The sequence below is a fragment of the Coffea arabica genome, chromosome 2e (assembly GCF_036785885.1).
Source record: "Coffea arabica cultivar ET-39 chromosome 2e, Coffea Arabica ET-39 HiFi, whole genome shotgun sequence".
Lineage (NCBI taxonomy): Eukaryota > Viridiplantae > Streptophyta > Magnoliopsida > Gentianales > Rubiaceae > Coffea > Coffea arabica.
The window spans coordinates 17,425,706-17,453,425 of NC_092313.1; the positions used below are offsets into that span (position 1 = coordinate 17,425,706).

General features: G+C 37.3%; 6 protein-coding genes and 1 non-coding gene across 7 annotated transcripts; 2 read left to right on the forward strand and 5 right to left on the reverse strand.

Moving 5' to 3' along the window:
• Positions 1-71: 71 nt before the first annotated feature.
• Positions 72-8,364, reverse strand: LOC113731416 (protein CHROMATIN REMODELING 25-like). Its single transcript, XM_027256678.2, has 21 exons — positions 7,838-8,364; positions 7,234-7,605; positions 6,953-7,039; positions 6,610-6,850; positions 6,413-6,538; positions 6,255-6,311; positions 6,059-6,145; positions 5,671-5,766; positions 5,406-5,456; positions 4,890-4,964; positions 4,699-4,785; positions 4,398-4,489; positions 4,181-4,313; positions 3,096-3,215; positions 2,890-3,003; positions 2,676-2,759; positions 2,523-2,591; positions 2,391-2,449; positions 1,710-1,884; positions 1,534-1,632; positions 72-865 (listed from the first exon to the last, which is right to left on the reverse strand). Exons 1-21 carry the CDS (start codon positions 8,038-8,040, stop codon positions 506-508), a joined length of 2,787 nt encoding a protein of 928 aa, XP_027112479.1. The 5' UTR covers positions 8,041-8,364; the 3' UTR covers positions 72-505.
• A 546-nt stretch (positions 8,365-8,910) lies between these two features.
• LOC113728665 (calmodulin-like protein 30) lies at positions 8,911-9,844 on the reverse strand. Its single transcript, XM_027253042.2, has one exon. The coding sequence runs from the start codon at positions 9,695-9,697 to the stop codon at positions 9,134-9,136; it is 564 nt and encodes a 187-aa protein (XP_027108843.1). The 5' UTR covers positions 9,698-9,844; the 3' UTR covers positions 8,911-9,133.
• A 96-nt stretch (positions 9,845-9,940) lies between these two features.
• Positions 9,941-13,250, reverse strand: LOC113731417 (uncharacterized). The gene is made up of 3 exons (XM_027256679.2): positions 12,392-13,250; positions 11,853-11,979; positions 9,941-10,283 (listed from the first exon to the last, which is right to left on the reverse strand). Exons 1-3 carry the CDS (start codon positions 12,833-12,835, stop codon positions 10,213-10,215), a joined length of 642 nt encoding a protein of 213 aa, XP_027112480.1. The 5' UTR covers positions 12,836-13,250; the 3' UTR covers positions 9,941-10,212.
• A 2,484-nt stretch (positions 13,251-15,734) lies between these two features.
• On the reverse strand, positions 15,735-19,077 carry LOC113728666 (probable LRR receptor-like serine/threonine-protein kinase At1g67720). Its single transcript, XM_027253043.2, has 9 exons — positions 18,900-19,077; positions 18,182-18,728; positions 17,353-17,816; positions 17,096-17,231; positions 16,926-17,000; positions 16,728-16,796; positions 16,544-16,615; positions 16,381-16,452; positions 15,735-16,169 (listed from the first exon to the last, which is right to left on the reverse strand). Exons 1-9 carry the CDS (start codon positions 19,012-19,014, stop codon positions 16,163-16,165), a joined length of 1,557 nt encoding a protein of 518 aa, XP_027108844.1. The 5' UTR covers positions 19,015-19,077; the 3' UTR covers positions 15,735-16,162.
• Positions 19,078-20,744: 1,667 nt separating this feature from the next.
• On the forward strand, positions 20,745-20,817 carry TRNAR-CCU (transfer RNA arginine (anticodon CCU)). Its single transcript has one exon. It is a non-coding gene; the product is annotated as a tRNA-Arg (tRNA).
• A 39-nt stretch (positions 20,818-20,856) lies between these two features.
• LOC113731419 (uncharacterized) lies at positions 20,857-23,339 on the forward strand. Its single transcript, XM_027256681.2, has 6 exons — positions 20,857-21,046; positions 22,180-22,246; positions 22,343-22,465; positions 22,547-22,630; positions 22,751-22,837; positions 22,949-23,339. The coding sequence occupies exons 1-6, from the start codon at positions 20,979-20,981 to the stop codon at positions 23,033-23,035; spliced, it is 516 nt and encodes a 171-aa protein (XP_027112482.1). The 5' UTR covers positions 20,857-20,978; the 3' UTR covers positions 23,036-23,339.
• A 143-nt stretch (positions 23,340-23,482) lies between these two features.
• On the reverse strand, positions 23,483-27,451 carry LOC113731418 (protein CYPRO4-like). The gene is made up of 2 exons (XM_027256680.2): positions 25,618-27,451; positions 23,483-24,091 (listed from the first exon to the last, which is right to left on the reverse strand). The coding sequence occupies exons 1-2, from the start codon at positions 27,274-27,276 to the stop codon at positions 23,810-23,812; spliced, it is 1,941 nt and encodes a 646-aa protein (XP_027112481.1). The 5' UTR covers positions 27,277-27,451; the 3' UTR covers positions 23,483-23,809.
• Positions 27,452-27,720: the final 269 nt, after the last annotated feature.

Sequence of the window (27,720 nt, forward strand, 5' to 3'; positions counted from 1 at the left end):
CTCCACACATAGAACAATGCGATATCTGCAAAATAAAACTGTCTACGTTAATGGGATTGCACTGGTTAAACTTGAACAGATTTTTTCCTCTTTAAATGACATGATCAGTTGATCACAAATACAACTTCACAAGTTCTGCTCATCTTGAACCATGCCAGTCTCGCTTGATTACAGCAAAGATGAAAAGAAGGGGGGGGGGGGGAGAAAGAACAAAAATGAAACAAAAATCATTCATGTGGCTGATCTGCATCAAGAAAAAACTGAGGAAGTTTCTGCATTAAAGTCTTTAACTAAAGGAGATGTTGAAATATAAATGGCAGCAACAGTTGGATGCTAATCAGTGCAACTGTTAATGAGTATATGAACCAGTCAAAGAAAAGTTCTAATCAGAATCTTATGGAATGATAGTGATGAGAATTTGCATTGTTCAGTAGATGACTGGGAAATTTTTCAGGAATTAATAAAAACGGAAACTGCCAAAGAGAACATGCCAAGAAGCTAAAGTTTAGTCAAAATCATTGTCAATTTTATCATCAGTAAATATTCTCTTTTGAGGTAATTGATTTTGAGGGCTGATTTTGTGCTCCAATGCTACAACTGTCACGCCTTCAGAAGGTCTTACTACTTTTGCCGGGGGCTTCTGCAGACGCTTGAAAGGATTAGATAATCTGCTCCCGTACTGAACCACATTGGTAGAAAGTAAAGGAAATGGTGCTTGATTTTGAGATGACAAGGTTGATTTGTGAAAAAAAATTTCTTTTGAGTTCAACAGGTTCTTGGGGCGTCCTTCTTCTGTGTTTGACCTTACTGCTGATTCAAGTGGAACAAGTTTCCCGCCTACTTGGTTAGTGAAAACAAATGAAACCTGCAAAAGCAAACCACACAAATTTATGGGCTTCTATCTCATGTGCTACATACAGGGAAAGAAATAACAGGACATCCAATGACAAATTGATATCATTCGTGTTTCATGATCAGGGTAAAATTTCCATTTTTTCCACTTGGGTTAATAGTCACACAAGGCATTTGTACCTGTACAGATTCAAAAAGCAGACTTAATAGGATTTTGAAATATAAAGCATTAGACGTCTTCATTCAAAGAAAGCAGAAATTGAACCGGGAACTAGAAGAATATTGCTTTCTCATAGAGTTAGAAAGCCTTCTTATATCTGTTTAAGTGAAAAATACCCCCTTTTGTAACATTAGGGCCTGAGATGCTGAGATGCATAGGTTAATAGTTTTATTTATTTTTTTATCAAGCCATATTAGATGACCAATGTATATGCCTAACCCTTATAGATGAGAAAAACAAAGGTATAGTACATGAAGACCAATAGTTAAATAGAACATAATCTATAATAGGGTAAACAATGCGAAAAAGGAGCAAAAGGCAAGAGAAAGTTATTAGTTAACCGAGTCTTCTTGTTTTTCACCAATCTGCAAAACTAGGACATGCTTTTTCCATATCTACATAGAAGTTACCGTAAGAAAGAGGAAAAGCCATGAATTAGGAAATTAGCACTCTTCACTGACCTCATCCCCTGCTGAAGACTGAAGAATAGTATCAGGTATTGACTGTGGAAATAGATGGTGACCCCAATTAGCTAAATCTTCTTCTTTGGGCGTCCCCACCTTGAAAAAGGTTTCAAATTTTTGAGTCCTCAAAATATATCATGTTAATACAGATTCTCATTGAAGAATTTTCCAACCTGTTTCTCCGAGCTTTTTAATCTATGTAAGCACCCAGAAACACTAGCAAATCCCCCTATATCTTCTTCCTCAGATTGAGATGATGGACTTCCATAGCTTGTTTCAAGTTTGGCATCCACTTGCATCACATAGTTTTGGCAACGATTGCAGCTCATCTTCTCATGAATTTCAGATCTGCATTGGTATTACAACTGGGAAAAATAAACCGCAATGAAACTTAAGATCAAATGTCCAAATAAAACAAAACCACCACATTTAAGAAGCAAGGAAGAATTTATTAGGTGATACATAGCTCATCTCACTATTGTCAATTAAGTCGAATAGATCACGCACTTAGACAACTAAATCTGATAAGGTATAATTTTCCTACTTCAGATAATGGTTAAGAGTGTACTTTTTGGTTTCAAGAATTAATAAAGCAGTATCTGATAGGTGGAGCTTCTAAAACAAGCACATCATGAACAGATAATCTGACACTAATGGGCAAGGAATTTTCCATGCTTTATAACTTTCCTTTTCTGTTTTTCTCAGGACCATTGGCAAAGAATAAATGAACTGCTGTTGACTTTTCAGGAAACAAGCCTCATCCAAACCACAATTATCTGTCCATCTTTTTATCCAAGGATGTACATGATTTCTCCGTAAAACATTCATGTGAAAGTTTCGTGATAAGTACACACCTCACATTCTCATGAAAAGTGAACAGGTCTCTTAGATCTTCAGCTGAAAGAAGGTTCCCCTGCAATTACAGATTTTTCATGAGAAACTGGGACTAAGATGAACAGAGAGAGCAGCTAAATGAGAATCTGAACCTCAGACTCCGATTGCTCCTGCTGAATAACTTTCTGAAGCCCTTCCTTTGACATCTGACGCTGGTATACCTGTAGAAATATTAAGGACAGCTTTCAACCCTGCTTTAAAAACCAATTCATATTCAATAAGCAACCGAGGAAAGAGGTAAATACTTTTTCTTCAATGGTTCCTGTACTCAAAAACCTATAGATGTAAACTCTCTTCTTTTGTCCATCCCTCCAGACTCTTGCTGCAGCCTGAAAATGGCTTGAAAATGGAAAACTTAATGACCATGCTACAGATTCCTGAATATAGTCAACTTCCGATTATTTTATTTGCATGCAGTCTGGCATATAAATCAATGCTGGTGCAGCTGAAGAAGTTTACTTGTTTGTCATTGGCAGGGTTCCAATCAGGATCAAACAACACAAGTCGATTTCCACCTATCAAATTTAGGCCACAACCCCCAGCCTTGCTACTCAAGAGAAATGCAAACTCATCCTACATTTAAAAATAAGAATAAAAACAAATTTATCTGTAATAAAGGTAGTCTTCTAGAGCATAAACCAGAAGTCCAGGGATAAAACAGTTACCTTAGATGGATCATTAAAACGATTAACCAATTTTTGTCTTTTACTGATAGATGTAGTTCCATCAAGCCTTAAGAAGGGATATCTTCGTTCACGACACAATTGCGCAAAAAGGTCCAATGTCTGATAAACCAGAGACAATTATCACAAGAGAAATAAAAGAGGAAGAAAAACTGCAGTGTGCTACGGGATAAGTGCCTAGTAATTTCTTGAAATGGGTTCAGTTACAATTAGAACCAAATATTCATCATCAACCAAGACTGTATAGAAACCTGCAAGCTCTAATCTACTTACAATAACTAATTGAAGTGATACATGAACATAAGGTTTTGATAAAAGGTGATACCCATATATACGTGAACAAAGAGAAGAAACAGGTGATACCACCAAACATATGTTCATCTACACTTAAAAGGGAATAATGAGACATTAACTGATTACCATGTAGATTATTGTGACAGGTTCTCAAGGATTTGTTATTAATAGCAAATCTAAATCTAGTTTCAAAACCAAGCTATGCAGACGAGGACGCCATTCAAATTTGGGATATTTAATGATGCGACCAACAAATAGAAGAATTAAACCTTGTGGTTCTTTTGACTGATTAAATCAACTGTCTGCTCTTTGTTAAGTTCTTTCCCTGTTTACTTATCTACCACTTAGATTTTAATTAGAAAGAGTTGAAGACAGCATGCATAACAATACCTACCACAAATAGAAGTCCTGTAGTTCATAAAGAACCCAATGAAAAGGAGTCTGATATACTCATTTATATCCTGCTGGTATGACCAAATGGTAATTATAAGAACTTGACAATCTACTGCAGTACAAGTTCAGGCATGATATGCAATCAATTACAGCAAAAAAATAGTAAGTAATCACAGTTCCCTCAGCAACAAAAAATGTAAGCCAAGACCTGATGACACGAGATTAAATTGAAAGCTAAGTAGAACAACAACCAATGACACAGAATAATTGAGTGAACCAAGTGATATCATGTGAGATATCAACCACAAGATCTTAATCAACAGAACAAGTAAATACTTTATCCACCAACTTCATAAGCCAGTTATCCCAACATTTGATACCTGTGTGTAGTTTGAGACTAGAACAATTCGGTCGTTAGTTCTCTGATGGAGATGAGCCAGTAAACGAGCAAGCACATGCATTTTTCCTGACAGTTCAATCCATGTGCCATCACCACCAGTCCATGATCCAGATCTAACAATAAGGCAGAAGATGCCTTTAGGACTCAGATCAACATGAAAGTATTCAAGTGAACAAAAAATAAATAAATACACTTACCTTCCTGAAAACATCTCTGGAGGGAAAAAGCGCAAGCAGTCCTCAAATCCAGATGTTCCCGGACTCCCACTTCTTATTGTATCGTATATCAACTAAATAGAGAAATAGTCATTTTAGCCAAACATAAAGATTACATAATGGAGTTATCATTTGACAAAACTAATATGTAAAAAGAGAAACTATGTATATCAAGAGCACCACGTGTACTTTACAGTTGATGCTTTTTGGTCAAACAGGATAATTTGGACAAACATCCTAAAATATAAGCGATAAACTTTTCTTTTATGATAAAATGTTATACCTTTGGATGATTACAGAGCTTCTTAAGAGCTGTTATGTAAGCTAAGATTTTTGATTGTTTCGTATCTTCAGTAATTGCTCGTTTGACCTGCACTTTACAGTTACAGAAAGAGAATGGATTTGTGTTACAATGAAGAAAAGAACTCATTATGTGCATGTCAACTTGTATCACAAAGAAACGTGAACTTGTACATTTTTTGAATGTATGAAGTGATTATAGAGCTCTGATTGGAGAGATGTCAACTTGCAACAAACAACTTCAATTATCTGCAAAAGCAATTAGTAGGACCAATAAGAAAGAATCAAATCAGAAATAACAAAAAGTATATAAGAATCTCTTTCAACTTTATTATAAGTAGTACAGTCATACCAGCAGGATATAGCTTTATTATAACTTTAACTTTATCATACCCTTTGACTATACTACTTATCCTGAAAAACAATTTGCACTATACTTATAAGTTTATTATAAAGGGTCTTTAGGGTTATAGCTTTATCAGAAAATAGGAAATAGAACAGGGACTAGTTATGGGGTTTATGAAGTTAGCTTTCAATTGTTATAATTTCTCTGGTAAAGAACGGCCACTATCAGCTTTCTGGTTTCACTGCTATAGAAAATTGACTCATGGTTTGTAGTTTCCTATTCTCATTGGAATTCCTAGATAGCATGATCAATACCAAAGGCAAACTTAACAAGATTAGCCATACCTTTGGCGGCAGATGATTCGACAACAATGCATTAGTCCTCCTCAATATAAACTGGAACGAGAAAACACTATTGTGTCAGAGAATACCGAGGTCAATTTGCTTCTTCTATGTTTTCAGGAAAGTATTCAAAGATGTAATCAGTATTTAATGGCACAAACATGTATTGTCTTCCTTTTGAAGGAAAGTCCTGTTGGGAGATCTGTATCTGAAGAACCAATTAAAAAAGGCCAGATTTACAATATTTGCATCAGCAATGAAATTTTACCTGGTTTACTCTGGCACTCAACTCAGCAGAGCGCTCAGAACCTAGCTTCTTCTCTTCTTCGGTAGCCGTGGGTTCTCTACCACAAATGATTGGCATCTTCAAATAGACATGGTACAACAAATTGAAATACATGCTTGAGACAGCACAGAAACAATTTTAATACAACTATGAATATCATGTATCCATGTACAGGATCTCTATGATTTCTTCATTTTTGTCACAAGCAAAAGCACAGTCAGTGCATCAGTCAATTTGTTTACACTGTTAGCAACCATATGAGGCTAATCTAGTACATAAGCTCCAAATAGTTGGAACTCAGCAAGGAACCTTTTTACTCAAAGTTGGCCAGGACAGGTCAATTTCCATAAGTTTCTAGCAATCAGCTCACCTCATAGTAACGACGAAAATATGCAGCATCACCCAAGACTCCTGGATTAGTAAAATTGACCATGGCATAGAACTCCTCCAAATCATTCTGATGGTTAAATAGCATCAACAAAGTGAAGAATAAATGTGATTTAAATGAAGAAAAAATTTAAAATATATATATATAGGTAAATATCTGAAGGTCAATTTGTGCTGACTTGCATTGGAGTCCCAGACAATAGAATGCGCCGCCTGCATGATAAAGCTGCCAATGCCTGAAGCGGAAATTCAGATCTGTAACTAAGAGTTATTCATCATAACAGCTCCCTCAGAAATGCATGAACACAAATAGGAGGACATATTCACTATGACTCACTCTATTAGTCAGTGTTTGGTCATTTTTCAGCCTGTGGGCTTCATCACATATGAGGAGGTCACAGGATTCACTCTGACTAAACTTTGAAGAATGCATCCGAAAGGTCTCATACGAAACAATTAATACCTGCGAGAACACCATATATACATAAAACATAATCCGATTTCAGATAACTCAGATTGTTTTAGAAATTATACCTGTAAAGTGCTTTGCAGACTGACAAAACTGTCAATGCCAGAGACAACGCCATCACGAGTGCTTTCACATAGGGCAACAAGCTTAACTCTCTCGCCGACCCACTTCTTAATTTCAGCCTCCCAATTACTCACAAGACTGGTCGGTGTCACAATAATTGCCTTCTTTACCATTGGTTTCCCATCAAACCCCTGACGAAGGAGAGTATACAGCAGCGTGATTGACTGCAATGTTTTCCCCAAACTGCAGGAAAACAGCTAGGTGAGATAGCCATCTTTAAAGGATTTGTGGAAAGTGCTAAATATATTAGCGGAAATTTTTAAATAGGCATGCATTAGTGTTTACCCCATATCATCTGCCAAAATGCATCCATTGATGTTAGCAGAACTTAGTGATCCTGAAACACATTCGAACATGAATTGGACCCCTTCCCTGCATTATGGAATTAAGCAAGTTCCCAAAATGATTTCAGAATTTCAAACCTTCCCATACGTATACATGTTACTGTGATTTGGGTTTTTGGTGTCTAAGAATCTTGCATCAGAGATGCTCTAGAATAACAGTGGTATTCACCAGTAACCCTACCACAATTACATACACCTGAACGTTTTTATCATTTCCAGTACCTTTGATGGGGCCGAAGGAACTTTACAAGCAAGGGATCCACTATAATTGTTGTCGAGTTACAGTCCACCTCCTCAGGCTGCCATAACACCAAAGGTTCAAGTCCGGGTGGTAATTCCACACTCTCTTCCACCACTTCTGTCTCAGCAGTCTCAGAGACGTTTAGCCTATTTGTAATACCAAGCAAAGCCGGTCTAGAGGAACCCCAGGGCACAAACCTTTTCCGAGCCCACAGGCGTCGTGCTAGCTGTTCATTGTTATCGCAGTAGCCATTTGAGCAAGGAGGTTTAAATGGCTTCCTAACGCTAGCTGCTGCATCCGTCACAGAATAAACTCGCGGAAGTAATGACTGCCTTTTCACTACTAGATTTCCCCTGGTAATTACACATTTCGAGCTAAGTCGAGGTGTACATTCAACTGCTATATGTAACAATATATACATAGCAAATACTGAACAAAGGAATCCTAACCCTAATTATTAATTTATGTAATATAGTATAGAACTAAAATAATCAAGTGTTCCTACCAGGGAAAAAAAAGGTAATTAAGTCCCAACACGTGAATCAGAAAAGTGAAGTGGATGAGATATTTAATCGAACGACTAACCTGACAAGAGCGTCGACGTTTTGCAACTTTCTGTCTTGGTTTGCCGGAGCTGGATAAATGTTGGATGTTTCGGCGTCGATATCGTGACCATCGTTGTCGCTAGTGGATGATTTGTAGTCTGGATCGTCTTCGGATTCACAGGTGAAGTCGTGGCCGGTATCGCTGGGGTCTGGATCGGTCAGCGCATCGTCCTCGTCTTCCATTTCTTATCTGTGGCTTCTCTCGGACGCTGTCGTACTCGGTCCGTCCTAGTTGCTCTGCTTCTTTTAAACCTGCTACAACTTATTTTGGCGCTAAAAATGGATCGTGGGGAGGCGGCTACAGAACATATGTATATTATAAGTTTTTTTGTTTTTTTTTTTTGGGCCCAAAAGAATGTTTAGAAGTATGAATTACACTTGGATAGATCCGATCTTCAAAAACTCAGTAACTCAGATTATGTCACATCATTATCCAGTTTATCCAAGTTTTGGATTCAAAGTTTTATACTAAAACAAATTTTAAAAAGACGTCTTGTTATAATTCATTACACGTTAAAACCATCGTATCCATTAATATTCATATTTTCCCTTTTTTTTTTTTTTTCTACGAGAGGGATGTTACTAGTATTTCAAAGCTATATGAGTACTAGCTTGTTACTACAAGGATGGAGCACTATTACGGTTTCTCATGGTAAAAGAGCGAACTTCTCTCATAACTACTCCTATTTCTTTCTTTTTGATACTAGACTCTGTCAATCAATTACGTGAATTAATTATGGAGTAGTATCTAATGAATTTACTAAGAGTAGTACATGATTTGATGAGAAAGCTATAACAAAAGACCTTCATGATTGAAACTTTGATAGCATGATCTGTCTGCATATTTTGTTTACACAACTACTCAACGCTAATTAATCAACATATTTTACTCGCCATAATGCTCCAACTTCATGCACGATATTTCAAAGTACATGACATTTTTTTCGCAGTTGGTATTATTATGTCATGCAATTGTCTAAATTGCCAGAGACAGCATATATCTTTTCCCCACCCAAATTTGAGCAGAAGGAGGATTAGAACAACCACAGGAACTAGCTGGAGTCGAACCTTTTATTGCGGTCCTGCGACCAAACTTGTGTTTGTTCTGAATAATGGTGAAGGAGGAGAAACATATTGAGAAAACGAGTTTCAGATAAAACATATAGATATATATGTTTGGATTGCACATACAGTGGCTGGGGAATTTCCAGATAGAATAGTAAAATGTGGTACGGGAAGATGTACAGACAATATATCCAGGCAGCTCCCTGTTCGTCTAGTAACTAGTAAGTTTGAGGGTGCGAGTCATCATGGTCATGAATTCATCCATGTCAATCACACCGTCCCCATTGGCATCAACAGCTCGGACCATTCTTCTACAATCCTTCATGCTGCACCTCTCTCCAAGTTTCTGCAACAACTCGAAAACTTCCTCCACAGTTATCTTTCCATCGCCATCCATGTCGAATGTCCGAAAAGCGTTCTGTAAGTCCGCCGTCTTTAACCCGCCTTCTTTCTTCTGCACTTCCACGAACTCTTTGAAATCAATGAATCCATCACCATCCAAATCTGCCACCTCGAATATCTTTTTCACTTCTACTGTAATCGGATTTCCCTTTCCCAGGGCTTTCAATATGGCCTTGTACTCCTCAGGTGAAATCTTGCCATCTTTGTTTGCGTCATATTTGTCGAAAACCTGCTTCGTCTCCTCTAAGCTTTGCTGATAAGCGGGTAACTTACTAGAATTTTGCCCATCTTTGGAAAACAGACGAGATGGCTTCCGTAAAAAATTTCTTTTCGAGAGGCCATACTGGAAATCCAGAAAACTAACTTTTGGCATATTTCAGCTGCTGTTAGGAGCGACCACAACAACGGGCTTCTCAAATTCCAAGCACTATGAGGTCTAGAGTCTTCACATCAAATATTATAACGAAACAGTTATACGAATTTGATATCACCAAGCAAAAAGGCATATATACCTTATGCACCTTAAGTACGGAGGAGATAAGGCAGAATAACTTTATTCCTCACCAACTTGCCCATGACGGCCGGATTCTCAAGTAAATGGACATGAAGAGAGGAATACAGATGGTAATTTTATGTTAATAGGGAAAGAATAAATTCTTGATTTCTTCTGACGCTGGAAAAAAGAATCCCAAAAAGAGCACTTTTCTCGACAAGGCATCCTTATCTATGGGCCATCGAATCTCTCATTTGAATATCTACACAACGCCAAATGACTATCAAAAGCTTGGAATACATAAAACTTTCTAAGAATCCTGAAGTAATGAGGAATTGAACTCCTTCAAATAATGAGCAATGTAATATGGGTCTAGACTATATTGATGCGCCATGTCAGAGGGCTCCATTGTCCAAGTCCTCCATCACATCAATGTCCTTGCGTGCAGTTATCTTTCGTACATATCCTGCAGTTATCAAGGAGTTAGGCTTGTGTTTGAGGACCAAAACATAAAAGATCACCCGCCTACAACTGATAGCCTAAACTCAGTAGGTTTGTTAGGGATAGAATTAGCTAAAGTAGGCTACTCCACAACCAGAAAGAGTTGTTTGACATTCTGTTTCTAGACGACAACATTTCAAGCATCCACCCAAAAAAAAAAAAACTTAATAAGAATGCACATTTACTTGGACTTGAAAGGTTACAATTGGCTCTGAAGCACATCACTAACTTCCTGCTTCGACATGTTTAATGTAATAAGCTCATTAAGAATACGTTGAGAGACTATATTCTCAAACAACTTCTTGTAAGACAGCAGAAGTTTTTGGTTAATTAAACCAGTCAAAGAGATTGGGGCAAATTAAAATCAAAAGCACGAATTTGGAGATATATGCAGCTTCAAGCTGGTTGAAATAGAGGATTCCCCCAAATTAACCTTGCAATTGAAAATGCTAGTTTAAAGTTCAAAGGATAATGCATATCATTGATATCATGGATACAAATAAAGGAGGTTTGAGTTCACAACTGAACCAGAAAGAAGCATATATAGAACAAATAATTATTGGACTGATGCTATGCCACAAAAAGTGGAATACTAAATAAACAATAACCTATCTGCTCGCTGGATAATAAATTTAGAACAACCAATTGATAAAGACTGATTTTGGACCAAACACTAAATGCAATATATCTATGAAAAAAGTTAAGTAAGAGGGGACTAAATAAACTGATGCTGACAATAGAGCAAAAAGAAGATGTTGAGCAACAGCAGGATGATCTGGAGACTGTGTAAAACTGTAAAACACAAAAACAAACACACCTACACAGAGATGTGAAAGGAGGAAGAGGACGGGTTGCATAATCTTTAAAAGAGGTGAGGCAAGGTTGATCCACGATCTGTTTTGAGGCTTTACCAAGGGTCCAACAGGGACTAAAAAGTGAAGTCCAAAGGCTTGGAAGGTAACAAGTCAACAAAATGTTTGATTAAAACAGATGGACAAACGCATAGGTTGTCTGAAGTTGGAAATATAGCATGTCCTGATCCTAAGCACTTCGTGCAATGGAGGTAAAGTGGTAAAGGCACACACTTTACTAAAAGCAATTAATTCCACACAGTTGAAAAGTTTAAATTCTTGCCCTCTGAGCTTCAGATTTGAAATGAAATGGGAGAAATAATAAAAAGAATGAGATTGCTAAAGCATGCTATCCATGTTGCAATCATGGCATAAGTGCAAAACCACTAGCATTGTGAAATGAAGGATATCTCATTCAGTAAATGTTCTAGAAGCAAAGAAGCAAAAGAAACGTAAATGAATTTGCAGCATAAGATGGATGAATTTGCAGCATAAGATGGAGAAGGCCAATAAAATCCCTTGCATAAATGACAAGATATTGTATTGGCACGTTTTTTCGGGGTCATGCAAAACTCCATTTGCATTTTATCAAATAATAATAGCAATAAAGAAACCATCTAAGTACATACAAGACAGGATACTTTCTGACAATGAAAAAATGATATACAGTGCTAGAGCAATACCAATTCCAATGCAGGGTATGCATTTGCAAAGAGTCTCCTTCCCTCTCTTGTTATAGTAGCTAACATATCCAGTTCCGTGGCAATTTCGACACTTTCCAGTCCATTCATAAACAACTTCTTTACAATCCTACAACTCCATTGCATCAAAGTTGGAAACAAATCAAAAGAACATTTAGGAATAACCGTACGGTTATCTAACAGAATTTCTTACGCGTACATAACATGAAGATAAAACTCTAAGAGAAAATTCAGCACATTAGGATAGTTTTTGCACAAGATATTATGACCCACACAGTTATACTCGAAGATTTCGGACACCAAATTCAGAACATTGCTGAATGGTTGATAATATGCTAACCTTAGCAACAAAGGTTCCACCACCAACTAATAAGCCCAGAAAAGTGCCTCAATTGATGTAAAACGCCAAAAATGAAAATCATTTAAATGAGTCATCCCAAAGTCAAAACACAAGCCACAAAGACTTACCTTTTGTAAGATTCACTAGAAAACCAAAATAGAATTAAAACAAAGACAAAAACCTGAACTTCGGGGTCGCATCGGAGTCGGCGGTCAATTTCTTCCGGCGTAACGGGAGTGCTGTCAGGATAGGTCATTGGAAGAGGAAGAGCATCGTCATCATCAGCTAAGTAACTATCTCGGTTGCCCGACCAACGCTTCTCCTTGGCATTCACCTTGGGGCTCTTGTTGCTGTTAGCTGCACTTCCCACTCCGCCAACGGCGCCGCCGCCGGTGTTGCCATTGGAGCTGCGTCCAAAGCCAGGGACGGCTGCGTCTGCTGCAGCAAGGACATTCAACCACCAAGGCGGAAACGAAGGGCCAGGAGCGGGGTGGTCGGCGATGGCCCGAAACCGGAAATTGGTGGTGGAAGACGGTGGATAAGAAAGTGTAGGGGGGGCCGAAATGCAATTTAAGGGTGGCTTTGCAACGGTGAAGAATGAACTGCGATTTGATGTTGGCAACATTCGAAAAATATGAGCCCAGAGAAACAAAAAGAAAAGATTATCACATAATTATAGTATCCTTTGTGCGTTGGCAGATGAGGAGAGAGCTATGGAGATTTTGAGAGAGAGTGATGGAGAGCTGTGCCAGTCCAACAACAGTCGATTGGTTGGCCGGTGTCTATTTATTACGCACGCTTGGTAACCCCTGATGATGCCAAGTTCATGGGCAGATTTCGAATTAGGCGCTTTTTTCTTCTTTTTTTTTTTTTTGTATTCTTTGTGGGAAAGAAGCAAATAGTCAAGTCAGTTACTCAAGTAGCAGTGCAGCGTATTTTCTACATCTATTCGTCTGTTGGATAAGAGCTACGCTTCTATTAGCGGCAGCAGCAATTTTTGAAGATGAAGGAGATGACCTAAAATTAATATATTCCCGTGCAGTGTAAACTTCCTATATTTTGATTTTAATGAGATACACGTTTAACATTTTATTGGCAGCCCACCCAACACAAATGCCTGTGCTGTTGGTGGTCAAGTCTCCACGAAGACTATCTTCTTTTCTTTTTTTTTTGTCAAAAGACTATCTTGGTGGTGTGATTGTTATACTTTTTCGTGTTTGATGTATATATAATCACACGAGTAGCTGTGCTCGTGTATTAAATTGGTGTGCATGAACAAAATTGATTGATATCATAAGGCTATGTGAGTGTACACTATATCTATCTATCTATCTATTACTAGTATATTAATATTAAAACTATGATAGGTATGGTATTGTAAATTGCAAAGTGCTTTTTTATCATCGTTTTTGTTGTACCCATGTTATCCTCATTTTTCAATTAGGGTTATTACATTTTAATTATTGTAGTAATTAAAAATATGAAACATTCCACATGATTAATCAATAATAATGGTAATTAAAATAAAAACTCCCTATTAAAACTATTTAGTGACCCTTATGCTCTATCCTCAATTCTTATGTGCACCAAAATTTCTTATTCGAAAGAGTGTGATCAATTGCATTATCCACAATTTTAAGATTACAAAAAAATATTAGTATAAAAAAAATAGAAGCTCTTAGAACAAAAAGAAAAATATATATATATATATAAGAACAAAAAAGCCCATATTCATTTGGATAAGTATCACAAGACAGATGTATAATTATGCGCTTTTTATCAAAATCAAGAAATACTAAAAGAAAAGCAAAAATAAAAGAATCCAACTATTTCTATCAATTGAATGTCAATTGACAACGAAATAGCTAATCTTACATAATTAAACAGTTTAAATCATTTATATTCTTTACTAACCTCAATAACACTATCAAAAAATGTAAATAATCCAAATTCAATAATGCACCTCACATTATTCAATTCAAATTCACAAAAAAAAAAAATTCAATTGGAAAGATATAAAGTAGAATAATTAAATGTTCATGTGAAGTTGGATATGAGCACGGTTCACATATTTTATTCTTAAATAATTTATTCATTCTAATTGTACAGTTGCATTTCGTTTGTCTCAACAAGGAAAAAATAACATTCAAAGTTGATACAATTTTTTTCATTTGTTAAAATTTGTTTATTTCATCAGAAACTTAACCATGGGTTTTATTTTTATTTTTTAAAAAAAAAAAGAAAAAGAAAGCACAAGCATATCGAGACTCTAGCCAATAAAGGAGCTTTCCAAGAGGTAAAGAAAGGGGTGAGTGTGGTCTAAATAATTAGAATTATAACATCTAACAAGCCAATTTATTTACTCTAATACTCCTCTAGAAATTGATATTACAGTTGAAGCCTTTACTTTGCTATTAATTATGAATTCTATTTACTAGGCTCACATTTGACATGAATTTCCTGTTTAACAACATCTTTTACTCAATATTAAAAAAACAATATTATGATTTAATGGTAAAAATATTGTGAGTATACAACAACTTTGATGAAATATAATTGTATTAAGAATTGTTTATCAAAGTTGAATCCATAATTTATCAAAAAGTTCAAAATAAATTCAAAAAAAAAAAAAAGGAAAGCTCAAAATAAATAGATCAAAGAGTTGGTATTTAGATAATTTTGTAATAACAATTGATTAAATAAACTAAAAATGTAAAATATTCTATTATTAGGTAAATAATCAAATTTCACAAAAAAAAAACTTTATATCAAAGAGATGTTATATTTAGGTTAACATAATCCCATGCAAAGTACGGGAACTATCACTAGTCATTTAAAAATACAACAATTGTGCAATTGTACGAAATTTCTAACTGTATTCGCCCCATATCTGTACTACATATTCTATTGCTCTAGAGTCTAGATGCAGCTATAACTATTAGAGAGGATTGGGTATGTTACTTGGTGTACAATCACATTTATACATTACATTATTGTATTCATGAAAAGAAATTGATATACATGAATAAAATAAAAATATCTCACATATATCCGGTACCACAGTGTAATGCTAGTAGTGTGCATCCTAAATTTTGACGCGTATAAAAACCGGAAACGACCCAATTGTCCCTACCCTTAGTCCCTATTGGAGATACCATAGAGGTTCGAGATATCACAAGTTACGAGCAAAATCGTAACAGGAAAAGTTTCACATAGGAACGCCAAGAACTGGATATATACTCTTGTTCCTTTGTCTTTCCACAGAAGAGCTATCGATATCATATGGATTAATTAGCTATATTTGGATTCTTTTTGGTCTAGATATGTTAATAGTACGTGCTACTTGCTTCCCTGCCCAAGCCACTCTCAATCCCTTGGCAAAAGATGCATTTGCCTGGCGAGCCACTCTCCTTTCTTGCTAGGCCATTCTGATGCGCATGTCGTTGCTCATTCGCACCACCAAAATTACACAATGACGATGTACAAGGAGAAAGCAAAAGCCTATCCGAGTTTAATCTCTTCAATCTTTTAATTACGGTATCACAACCTCATGTAAATATTTACTAATTACGGAAAGCAAAAGCCTTCTACGAGAGTACTTGAAAAAAAAAAAAAAAAAATAGTTGACATGGAAGACGCCAGTCAAATTTCTATGTTTCTGATTGAGCAGTATGAAGATAACAGCTGACACTGCAATGCAGGAAAGATGACTGGAGCCGTAGCGGACACCGTCCTCTTCCCTGCAGGCAGTATTAGATCCTCATGCTGTCCTATAATTCTGTATATTTGCAGGATCCAGCACTCTTTATAAATTCTTCTGGCATCTTCTTCATCGTATGCACCCATCATCTCCATCTTCTGATCTTTGTGTATCGTCTCATTCATGGTCCATAAGTTCTCTAAGCTATGTCAGTTGAAAATTTGGTATCTTTGCCAAATGAATTCCACGAGTTCAGAACCTAAGGCAGAAAAATCAGAGAATATATATATATATTATATAGTAGGGAACTATGGGTCAGTGCAGATGATCCCAATGGTGTTTCTGATCAAAACATTAAAGTATAAGATATCCTTTTGCATTGGAATGATCAATATGTTCAGTAACTTGAAATATTCAATTAATATACTGAAATGCTTCCAGAGAAGCAATTGGAAGTCTACATCACTTACTTCAGCAATATGTCGCGCCTGTTTTTCAGTGATGCAGGGATGTCACCAGTGAACTTGTTGTTTTGGAGGAATCTATTTATTAAAAGGAATCATTGAACAGATAATCAAAATTTTAGCAAAATTCATAAGCTTAGTTTCCTTGATGCTAGTACAGGATACATACACTTCTCTCAGCTTTGGGAGATGTCCAAGTGATTCAGGGATAGGACCCTCAAATTGGTTGTTTTCCAAGTGCCTTTTCTTGCCAGGAAGAGAAATAAAATAAGCCGAGTTATTCCTGTAACTAATTAACTGGTCATTCAAAAATCGGAACTCAAAAAAAAAAAAAAAAAGGTACAGGAGCTTACAAAGTTTCCAGGGCCATCAATGGGCTCAAATCAGGTATTGAACCTGTGAGTGAGTTACCCCCAAGCCAACTGCAGATGAGCAGTCGTATGATTGAAAGGTCACAAGTAGATGAAGAGACTGTGTGTTGCATCAAACAAAAATCGAGAAAAATACAAGAAGCCGAGAGCGTGATAGAGTGGAAGATTGACAGCACTTACAGATGATGAAGAGCAGATAAATTGGATAAACTCTTTGGTAGTGTTCCGGTTAATACTCCAAGACCAGTCAGGTTTCTTCATTCATACAAAGAATGTACAGCAAAAGAATTAACATGGGTTAATATAAAAAGTTGGAGCTGTTTGCTCGGCCTAATATTGGATGTACTTACAACGAGACAATGTGAGTAGTTAGTCTGTGCCTGCAGGTGACTCCTGTCCAAGCATTTCCTCTAGGCACGCAAGGATCACCTTCCCAGTCCAGGGGTAGGTGTTGAATGCTTCTTGCGATGTCATCCATTACAATCACTGATACAATACCAAGAATCTGACAGTAAGTTTTGGAAAAAAGTAAAAGTATCAAGAGTATTATTGGTAGGAATTATTCTACTAGTATTAACTAAATGAAAAAAAAAAGTTTTTAAATCACCATCTCTAGCTGCAGTCTTTTCTTCAAGAGCTAAAAGCTGAAAAGCCTCGGCAGCATTGATCAGAGGCCCGACAGGAATGTCACTCCTGGGAGTCAGGGTAATTGTAGTTGTCCCGTTCAGGGGCCAAAATGTGCTGAATACCATTGCACCACTAGTGGTGACATTCAGTTGGCGATAGAAAGTTTCGCCATTGATTTGAATATCAAAAACTCCCCAGCTATATGGACTAGGGGCCCTAGAGTCTTGAAGGTATAGTGCAATGTAATAGCGGCTGGCAGGAACTGAATATGGTGGCCACATGACTTGGAGACTCTTTCCTCTGTCGGTTGTGATTGCCGTTTGAAATATCTTCGCCGGTGGATTGTTGAAAAATACTGAAGGAGTCACGTTGGAGTGACTTGATACAACAGGATTATTGTCGATAAATGGATACCAGTACCGCCCAAATTTATCATCTGGAAAACTAGTTCGAAATGTTCAATATTCATAATCAGAAGTGTAGAAAACATTCAATATCAGATATCAAGGTGGAAGAAAAGAAAAGAACTCATATGAGCATAGAATGATAGCGCAAAGGACATTTGGTCAACACAACCTTCTCACCCTTTGCATTTTCAATTGGCTCACGATATCTTCTATTTTTGTCATCAAAAAATGCAGTTTGTGCTATGTTACAGCTGAAGTTTCATTCATTTATAGACCTGAAAAACTTGTGTGTACCATTTCGAAGGCAGAAATATCCACATATATACCAACATCATATATCAAAAAACGAAACTTAGCTGCAAGAAACCAATCGACTTATGCCAAAGCTTCTTAATTACTTACCCAATTGTTTCCCCATGAGCTGCAAAGCTATGTCGAGCAACAGTCATCAGTGCATACTTATCGAAATTAGTACCATCATACATCAAATCATTCAAAGAGTGGACTTGAAGAGCTGAGATAAACGGACTTGACACTGTGTGATCGTTCCATGCAAGACAGACACTCAATTTTTCATCACGAGCCATGACAATGATCTCATAGAACGAAGCAAGCCCGTTTAGATAATCCTGCGTGGTATTCACAGTGCTCCATTTAGTGCCCTCAATGATCAGATCAAAGACTGGTGGATTAGTCCCTCCATCAAAATTTCCATAATAGAATATTGATTTCACCAGATACTTTCCTCCTTTTAACGCTTGAAACTTGTAACATTTCTTCTTGGTTGTCTTGTCTGGAATATACCTTAATGTAGATAATATAGGCAATACATCGGTTTGATTTATGCGTGCTGTTTTTGTGCCTTGAGGTGATATGAAGGCATCGTCCGCGAGGTATTTAAGCTCCCAACTATCCACATCTTCATTTGACCCACAGTTTACAAAGTAATCTGCATTAGAAAATAGAGGTCGATTAACTGCATAATTCACAAGCAAACTTTGTCTTATCTACAATGTCAAAACCTTTAAGCTGTAAAATTAAAGGGTAACCGAAAAAAAATTAAAAACGGAGACCCAATAATAGGGAAAGAATTATGAATGGGGACAATGTCCTCCTTTACCTTTAACCTGAGGTTTGGGTTGTGCGTGTCTTCCAGCCACTGATCTAATGATGGCATTTCCCTGGACTAAGAGAGGGACGCTAACAAGCCAAAGGAGGAAGACGGAGATGGACATTGTGGAGCACTGGTGGATCGGATTGGAATCTCCGGGAACAGAACTCCCAGAGAATGAATTCCAAAGTCGGAAGGAAATGCTGGAAAGGGTCCGAAAATGGACATGGAGTATCAATGGCTCTGCATGAAAATAGACGGATCGGCTTTCTGTAATAGTAGTATTTGTTTCTTATATGATTTTAATATACCACTCGCGTACCTTGCATGTGATTATAATATTATAAAATATAAAATATCTTATATATTAAATTTTATTTGTGAAATTTTTTAACAAATTTAATATTTACATTTTTTCTTTTTTCTTTTTTATTCAATATTTCATCTTCTTTAATTAATTGTTCTAAAATCCATTATTTTAAAAGAAAAAAAAAGGTTCACAAATTGTATCTATAAATTCATATAAAATCTTCAGAGAATTTTTAACAAATGAGAATACATTCAGTCTCTTTCAATTTAAAATAAAAGTTTTAAGAACAATTAATTAAAGAATTATTAAAAATTAACATTAAAAAAATAAAGATTTGACCAAATGTGCAATAATTTTAGAAAAGTACCAAATATTTTGAATGGTATATACAATATCGGTACTTCTAATTACTTATTTTGTTTTTTTCTTTTTTTCAAGACAAACAAATTATGATAATATCACTAGAATTGTTTGATTTTTAATTAGATATATGAACAATTTTTTTATTTTTCTTTTGGAGTTAAATGACTTGAATACACATTAAGCAAAATTTTAAGTGTTTCCTAACTTTGGAGTTGATCCGGTAGTTAGAAAAGGGCTCTTAGAGTTCTCTCTCATATCAAATTCAGAATTCAAATCCTATGTCTAATGGTCTTTTGTAGGAAGGATAGGAAGGTAAAAATAAACAAATAAATAATAATTGTTCACATAAACATTGATTACATGCTTTACCATTATTAATTTTCATGTTACGTAAGTTGACTTCGTCAATTGCTTGATGAAATTTATCAATATGAAATTAAATTCACCGTCTTTTGAAAAATGAAGAATATATATTCTTTGAATGAACTCTTTGTATTATTTTGTGTGTTATTTATGATAATAATGGAGTACTCGTGATACTTTTCACGACGAGATTGCTCGACACTTGGACCCCAAGGAGTGAGTAACATATCCTTAAATTACAATAGGGATGGTACTCTCCTTATTATTTCTTAGCATATTTCCAACGTACAAGTGAATGTGATTTCCAAATTGATTCCTAAAGTAACTAATATCAAATATGAATTCCATTGGAGCATTACCTAATTTCTCAAATTCATGCAGAAAGTTATGCACAAAAGTTGAAAATAGGAGTATCAAATTAGCCGAGCCTTGCCCTTAGGGGTCAGCTCAGCCGGTGAATCCTCGGGAGTATTCCTCGTAGGATGAGATTCGAGTCTGATTTCACATATCACCTGGGTGCTTTTGGGGGGCGGGGTACTTCAGGTTTAGGGAGATTAGTCTGGTAAAGTTGGAATACTCCCTGAATTGAAAAAAAAAAAAAAAAAATTAGCCGAGCCCTACCTCAATTCAACTCAATAAGCCAATTAAACTGGTCGAGAGAACATTTCATGTTAGTCAACGCTATGACTCAACCATAGCATGTCGAGAGAACTTTTTAACTGAACCAAGGTGATAAAATAAAACCATTTAGGGCGGGAACCATTTGGGAATTTGACAAACTAATAATTAAAGAAAGAAGTTCCTCCCATAGCCAACAAGCGCCTGTAGCTCAGTGGATAGAGCGTCTGTTTCCTAAGCAGAAAGTCGTAGGTTCGACCCCTACCTGGCGCGCGTCTGTGTACTTTTTCGTCTTAACCCTTTTTGTCGTCTTCCTTCCAAGCCAAAGGCTAAACTAAAGCCCTAAGAGTCCTTTCTGCCAAATCCCAGAAAACTTAAACCTAACCTTTTCTCCTTTAAGAAACCAACAATTCTGCTCTTTATTTTAGCCAACGATGAAGGTGTTCGAGGTAAATGGATCCACCCTCTGTCTTGCTCTCTTCGTCGACGTCACCAACTCCAAGTAATTACTATTTCTCTGCTTCTCCCTTTTAGGGAATGAATTGAATTTATTTCTGGGAGATTTCCCGAGTCTCTCCTTTTACTTTTTCCTTTTGTTTGGGAAGAAAAAAATACTACTAAAAGTTGTTTCTTTTCAACAATTAAAAGTGAATAGAACTAGCCTTTGGATATGAAAGTTATGGCAATTTCAAATTCTGTGCAGCTATCATTGTTGAAGGCCAACTAGGTTAGAAGCTAATTTACCACACAAAATTCGTTATCTATAATAGGTTTATGATCATAGTGTGAAGAGTCAAATGCATGTATACTGTGAAAATTCGAGGACGTTTATTTAAGAGAGAGAGAGAGAGACTTGGACTGAATCTAGATGAAGAAGTATTATGTTTACATTTTCCGGGTAATTGGCAATGCCGTGTAAAAGTTTAATTGGAAAACAAATTGCTTCTGAACGAAGTAAAATGATTTTATAAAATGCACTATCGACCCTAAAGTGGTTCTACATCTCCCTGGTAAAGGTCTTATTGATCTTTCTGTTTTCCTGGAATTGCTTTTTATCAATTGTGCTGCTCTAGTTATTTCTTTAGTGCGTGTGCATTGTATTTTACGGTGTACCACTAGCTAAATTTTGTTAAGGGAGTTCCGCTGTCTAGAAACTGGAACACTTATAAAAGGTTTCATTGTGCAATTATGGGCTATAGCTGCTATGGGGTGAGACGAGGAAGTTAAAGGTGCAGTATCTGATTGTCAAAGTATTCCACATGTTGCAGGGAAAGAAAAAGATTAGCCTTATTCAGATGAAGAGCAATGTCAGTTATTTCTAGAAAATTGTCCTCATGTCCTTGTTCTGTATTTGACAAATCTAGTTACTTAGATACCTAACGCCTGGTGAAATTTACATGAGGAGGTATTTGATTTGAATATTCACATTAGCAGTGGAATCCCAGGCTAGCAGCTATCCTGCCCTGTGCGTTTGTGTGTGCGGGTGTGTGTACTTCTAACTTGTGCAGTCCTGGTTATCTTCTTTCATCAACAGCCAAATAAACTTCTAAATATTACTTTCCATCATGAAAAATTCAAAATAACATATAGTCATTGAGGATATAAGTGCATTAACATGCTTTATTTGTTTTACAGGGAACTCCTGGATTCAATGCAAGGTGGAACTTTGGAACCAGAAGTAGCATTGCTGAATGCATTACTTGTCAGCATCTGCTACCTACCTTATTAATTAGTCCCTTCCTATTTTCTTCTCTATTTTGAAGAGGTAATAATTTTTTCTTATTCGACTATGAAACAGATCCCAGATGTTTTCCCTGTTCTGGCTGCTGCACACAAGACGCTTGTAGCTAAATCAAGGCAGTCATTAACAACACGGACCCTGCATTCTGAGCTTGTCTATAATTATTCAGGTTCTAAGCATGTAAGAAGGTTTTTAGTTTAACCGATCCTTCCCTGTATTTTGTTCCTTCTTTTCTGGTTGACGACATTCTACTCTGACCAGATCTCAGAATCCTTAAAGAGATGTGGCATCTCTGAAAGTTCAACCTACATCCTTGTGGCTCGGTTCAGTGCTTCTGCTGATGAGGTAAGTGGTGTGTGTTATGAGCGATTGGAAAAGGCTGCATTGCATGACCTTTTGGTATGTTTTTACTCTTCGGGGGGTGGTGCTCGTAAAATAAACGTGAACTCTCATGTTGTCTACCAGATGACAGCCATAGAGAAACTGATAGAAGGAAGAGAGATCGATTTAGATGATTTGGAAGGAAAAGCAAATCAATCCCAAATACAGAAGGTTTTTGCTTTTTCTTTATTTTCTAATTGATTTACCAGTTGAATGGCTTGTTGAAGCATTTTATATCATCTGACTTTGTACTACATCTTTGGCTTGATATGCCTTGCTCAGCACTACAAAATATCAAGCTTGGAGTTGGAGATATCTTCGCTTGCAGATGCCATAACTTGCAGGATCGCTGCCCGAGACGCATTGTGAAGCAGGAATTTGCTGCCAACTTCAAAGGACTTCTCCTCTTTACTTTTTCGCTCCTTGTCGCCACACTTCAGAGGACTTCTGACTTTCCTTAACCATCACTCGTACAACTTTTTACAATATTAAGACGCAATTTCTGATTCAGTTCCTGATTGGTGTAACTTGGCCTGTGTAGCGAATTCTCGGACGAGTTTGTCGCTGAAGATCCAAAACCGCCCCATATCATGTCTACTTATGCTGCTTTGTTTGGTTGTGAAAACGGGGTACTATAAAGTGTAAATGGCGATACATTGGCTTTTGATTGCGATGTCTAGTCTCTACTCGATATTTTTGACTGCTACCTGCTCAACATTTGATCTCAAGAAAGTGAGAGGGGGGAGGGGGGGGCCAGGTGGAGAGATTGAATATTCAAAAGCTGTAGGAAAGATGAATCACCGCTGAAGACCAATATCAATAACCTGGTGTTTAAAATTTTCATTCCACTTCCATAACTAGTGCCTTAAAGACTTGCACCGAAGACAAGCATTGCTTAAAAATAAAAAATAAACAGGTAATTAACCTGGCTTCAAAGCACTACAATGGCAACATAGCCAAAAAGTTTCACCTGCCACTAATATTCACAAGAGGAAAAAAAAAGGAAAAACCTCTACACGAGGAAGAAAAAAAACGGTGACTTCAAATAAAAATAACGCACTAAAAAAATCAGAGTGTTACAAGAATAAACAGAAATTGAGCTAGCAGATCTTCATTTACACAGGACTCTCCAAATCCATGAGGTCACCGCTTGCCAGACATGCTGAAGGAAGTAACCTTCATTGGAGTTGCCACGACAAGTGGAGCCTCTGGAGAGTTGCTAACAGCAAATTTGTCATGCATAAATCGGCTTTCGACAATGGATTCATCCTTCAGTACTATCTTGTAGCAGTAACAGCTCTTAAGCCCTTGCTGATTCTGGTAGCAGTGATGTGCACTATTCTTCACCTGCTGGAAATTCCATATGACACTGAATTTTCCAACTGTAGCAACCAAATGGCGTTCCTGCTTGCCACTTTCAGTAACCTGATAGGAAAATAATCAACATAAGGTTATCCATAATTATATCCATAAAAATATTTCAATATATTAATGCCCCCAACAGATTCAAATAAATGTAAAACCTAATTAACAATCAACTAAACTTGTATCTTTATGTCCAAGTCCTACTATCAAATAATGTGCTTCAACTAATCATGCTTGTATTAATACACAACTGGGTAAGTCTACAACGCTGATCACATTCCAAGCAGGAAGTGCAAAAGCTACAAAAAGGAACAATTTAAGCATGTATTGCAAAAGATGTTCAAGACCAAAAATTCTAATTAAAGTTAATAATGACAAATGATATCTCCAACAAAATCTGTTATTAGAGTGACAACAGGACAAGAAAAGGGAAACAGGAGCTGGAAATCTGCATAATGTGCAGATGAGTCTTGATAATCACATCACAATTCATGAGTAGCCTATTAGAAAAGAAACAGCTTGCACGGAAGAAAAGCCTACATTTACAGCTGTAAAGAAACAATGAGAGACTGAATGCCAAAGTAACACACAAAGCCCAGGTTGACAAACAAGCTCTTCACCCCCAGATTACATCACAAGGATTATTTCAGCAGCCAATTAGAAAACAAGCAAGCTGCAAGTCACTAATTTCAGCTCTCAATCAATCACAGCACTTTAGTCCAGAAAAACTTATGATAGTGTTCGTTTCAATGAAATCACATGCCTAAAAATATCATCATCTTCCTCAATTGAGCTTGAACATCAAGAATTATGCTATTCTCCAACAAAATAAAGGAAAAGAAGAAGTTCAAAAATCCACTATGACAGCTATAAGAGACAAGGCCGCCTTAGAAAAAAGTGATGTACCTCCAATTCTAACCATTATTCTGATCTCCGTCCACAACAGCTCAACCATTTTCTGTTAAGAAACTAGTTTATATTTCCTCAAGTATTTTCCACCTCAATGTTAAGACAGAGAACATTCCAGTGAACATTCAGCAAGCTATCTACCAACAAGCTATATTTACAAAAGCTAGCTGACCAATACACCAGGTATATAAAAGCTTGAGTAAGAAGTCATGAGTTGGCGGCATTCAAACAAACCCAAAAACATAGGCCATAGAAGATCATTAGGTTGTGGTAAGCCTGTCTAGGCAAGACTTCCCCTCGTAGCAAGCTAGATTTGGAGTGGCTACAGTTTCTGCCATCTCAATACCTAATATAACTAAATTCAGATTTCTGCATCCACCAATTAAATACTTGAGATAACTGAATTTACATTTTTGCATAAAGAAAACATGATGATTCAATATTCTCATGCTATCTTCTGTATAAAAAAGAGGTACAAAAGCTGATTAAACTCCTTCATACAACAGAAGATTCATTTGTCCAACACCAGCGAAGTAAAGAAGCAATTCATATCAATCAGTTAAACCTACAAAAGTACATAAGTAGCAAAACTGGACCACCATATCAACAAAGTCAGTCAACAAATAAAATGACCTAAGCAACATTAACAAAACATGAAGAACAGCCAAGTAGCATACCCATGAGAAATGGCCACCATGAAACTTATTATCTGCTCCAGCCATATGCGAATCCACAGGAGTCAGCTTCAATAATCTTGGCGCAGGGATTTTATTTCCAGCTCGACCACTAAAAGCTGTTTTGGTCTTGCCATCCTTATCCGTAAACAAAGTGCATATCAAAATCAAATAGGTATCAGTTGTGCCCAATATCCACTTTCCATCATAAGTAACATCAACATGGGTTATAGGTGAACCAAGCCCAGGAAAGGCAGTCTTCGCCTGCCTCATTGATGTTCTAGAATATAAACGAATCTTCCCATCAAGTGAACCAACTACAATTGAACCATCACCAGCAGTTGCAAAGCACTGAAAGTTTGTCCCTCTAGAAAACTGATGCCCCTGAGACCAATTCAAGACGGGTGAATCAGCACTGGCTATGTTCTGAACCATCCCCCTCCTATCACGCATATCCCATTGACACAACCTATTATCGTCCAATCCCAAGAATGTTGACTCAGAAGGATCCAACTGTGAGCCTTTTGTATCATTAGTAATGTCCCTCATGGTAATATCAGCACCATCCTTTGCAAACTTCCACTCTGTAACAATTTTTCCAGTCTCAATATCCAATTGATGAAGCCCGGTCGAACGAGGCTTCCCATCCTTCAAGGGACTCATGAGCAACATATTTGTCTCACCTCTCATTAAAAGTGATTTTTTAGGAGTTGAATGCCCCATACTCGAACTCCCCCTCTTTCCACCGTTATCAAACTTGACATAAACACCTTTACCATGAATCCCATGGCTAAAATTCTTAACCACCTGAACACCCGAATCACCCACCAGAAAACTATTATCAAGAGCCCCCAAGGACAAGCTCTGTATCCCACCATCGGAAGCAGCCTCCTCAAATTCCTCCAGCAAGTCCTGACTCTCCCTAACCACTGCAGGGCTGTCCTTTGGACTCTTCCAGACGCCCTCATCAGCAGCCTCCCACATTGCATCGTCCGATTCTTCTGGCTTAACCCACCCAATGAACTCCTTTCCATACACCTTCAGTTTATTGTCTTCCGTCGCCCTCAATCCATACACATTTTCAAACAGGCAGTCCTGAAACTTAGTGACAAAAGCTCTATACTCCTCATCAGCCAAAAATTTCAAAGCCCAAACCCCATGATCCACAAAATCAACCCTCCTCTGCTCGCCGAAAAACTTCAATTGCATATCGGTAGAAACCCTAGCCCTCACTTTCTTCCCCACCTTCAAAACCCAAAACCCCTCACCCTCAGATTCCTCCTCCCAATCCTCCTCATGGTCACCACCACTCTTGTCAATTTTCGATGTCTTAATAAACTTATAGAAAGTAAGCTTATCAGAGACTACCCATTTGGCTTTGGGCGTGTTTCCTCCGATGTGGAGGTAAAGCTTTACGGCGTTTTCAGAAACCGGGGAAGGGGCTGAAGCTGGATACCTGAGTTTCAGGGACTTAAGCCTCGAATCAACTTCGTCTAGTGTTATTGATCCGCTGCGGGACGATGAGGTCTTAGTCGGAGTTCGATCCCCTGCAGCAGCGTCTTCGTATTGGTCTTCGCTTTCTTCTTCCCCCTTATCATCGTCGTCGTACTCCGACTCGGAGTCGGAGAGTTCGAGACCTTCTCTACTCTGCGAAGCGCCCATTGCTAAAATGTAAAAAACTCGAACGAAATGAAGAGAAATTTTATAGCAGAGCGTTCTTCCAAAGAATTGATGCGGAGAAAGCCAGAGGATTATGAATTGTTATGTTATGTCAAATGAACAATTTGGAAGGAAGCAAATGAGATCCGGCAATGCGAAATTTGAAATTGGGGATGGGAAGATCGGGGCCCAGGCGTGGGCTGATGGGGTTTATATATGGGCAGCCGGCGCCGGGGAATGGGTTAATTATGGGCAGTTACCAGGTGGCGTAGATCCAAGTACAGTGGGATGCGCTGTGGGGGCCGCGTGGATGAAGCGTCTCAAGGAACTTCTTCTTCAACTGCTTGCTTATGAAGTAAGCGGACTAGAACTCTTTTGACCCAATAGAAGCAGGCAGCAGGCTAGCGCCCAGTCTGGGTTGGCCTAAAGCTGTTACGAGACGCAAAA

What these genes read in the sequence shown, in the direction of transcription:
- LOC113731416 (XM_027256678.2), bottom strand. Translation starts at nt 8,040, where the DNA reads ATGGAAGACGAGGACGATGCGCTGACCGATCCAGACCCCAGCGATACC. An exon ending in TGAGTGCCAGAGTAAACCAG is followed by an intron (nt 5,457 to 5,670) that starts GTAAAATTTCAT and finishes TTCTCGTTCCAG; the next exon opens with TTTATATTGAGGAGGACTAA. An exon ending in AGGAGCAATCGGAGTCTGAG is followed by an intron (nt 2,450 to 2,522) that starts GTTCAGATTCTC and finishes CTGTAATTGCAG; the next exon opens with GGGAACCTTCTTTCAGCTGA.
- LOC113728665 (XM_027253042.2), bottom strand. Translation starts at nt 9,697, where the DNA reads ATGCCAAAAGTTAGTTTTCTGGATTTCCAGTATGGCCTCTCGAAAAGA.
- LOC113731417 (XM_027256679.2), bottom strand. Translation starts at nt 12,835, where the DNA reads ATGTTGCCAACATCAAATCGCAGTTCATTCTTCACCGTTGCAAAGCCA. An exon ending in GATGCGACCCCGAAGTTCAG is followed by an intron (nt 11,980 to 12,391) that starts GTTTTTGTCTTT and finishes ATGGAGTTGTAG; the next exon opens with GATTGTAAAGAAGTTGTTTA. An exon ending in CATACCCTGCATTGGAATTG is followed by an intron (nt 10,284 to 11,852) that starts GTATTGCTCTAG and finishes TGATAACTGCAG; the next exon opens with GATATGTACGAAAGATAACT.
- LOC113728666 (XM_027253043.2), bottom strand. Translation starts at nt 19,014, where the DNA reads ATGTCCATCTCCGTCTTCCTCCTTTGGCTTGTTAGCGTCCCTCTCTTA. An exon ending in GCTCATGGGGAAACAATTGG is followed by an intron (nt 17,817 to 18,181) that starts GTAAGTAATTAA and finishes ATTTCGAACTAG; the next exon opens with TTTTCCAGATGATAAATTTG. An exon ending in AAAGACTGCAGCTAGAGATG is followed by an intron (nt 17,232 to 17,352) that starts GTGATTTAAAAA and finishes GTATTGTATCAG; the next exon opens with TGATTGTAATGGATGACATC.
- LOC113731419 (XM_027256681.2), top strand. Translation starts at nt 20,979, where the DNA reads ATGAAGGTGTTCGAGGTAAATGGATCCACCCTCTGTCTTGCTCTCTTC. An exon ending in TCAGTGCTTCTGCTGATGAG is followed by an intron (nt 22,631 to 22,750) that starts GTAAGTGGTGTG and finishes GTTGTCTACCAG; the next exon opens with ATGACAGCCATAGAGAAACT. An exon ending in ATCAATCCCAAATACAGAAG is followed by an intron (nt 22,838 to 22,948) that starts GTTTTTGCTTTT and finishes TGCCTTGCTCAG; the next exon opens with CACTACAAAATATCAAGCTT.
- LOC113731418 (XM_027256680.2), bottom strand. Translation starts at nt 27,276, where the DNA reads ATGGGCGCTTCGCAGAGTAGAGAAGGTCTCGAACTCTCCGACTCCGAG. An exon ending in ATGGTGGCCATTTCTCATGG is followed by an intron (nt 24,092 to 25,617) that starts GTATGCTACTTG and finishes TTTTCCTATCAG; the next exon opens with GTTACTGAAAGTGGCAAGCA.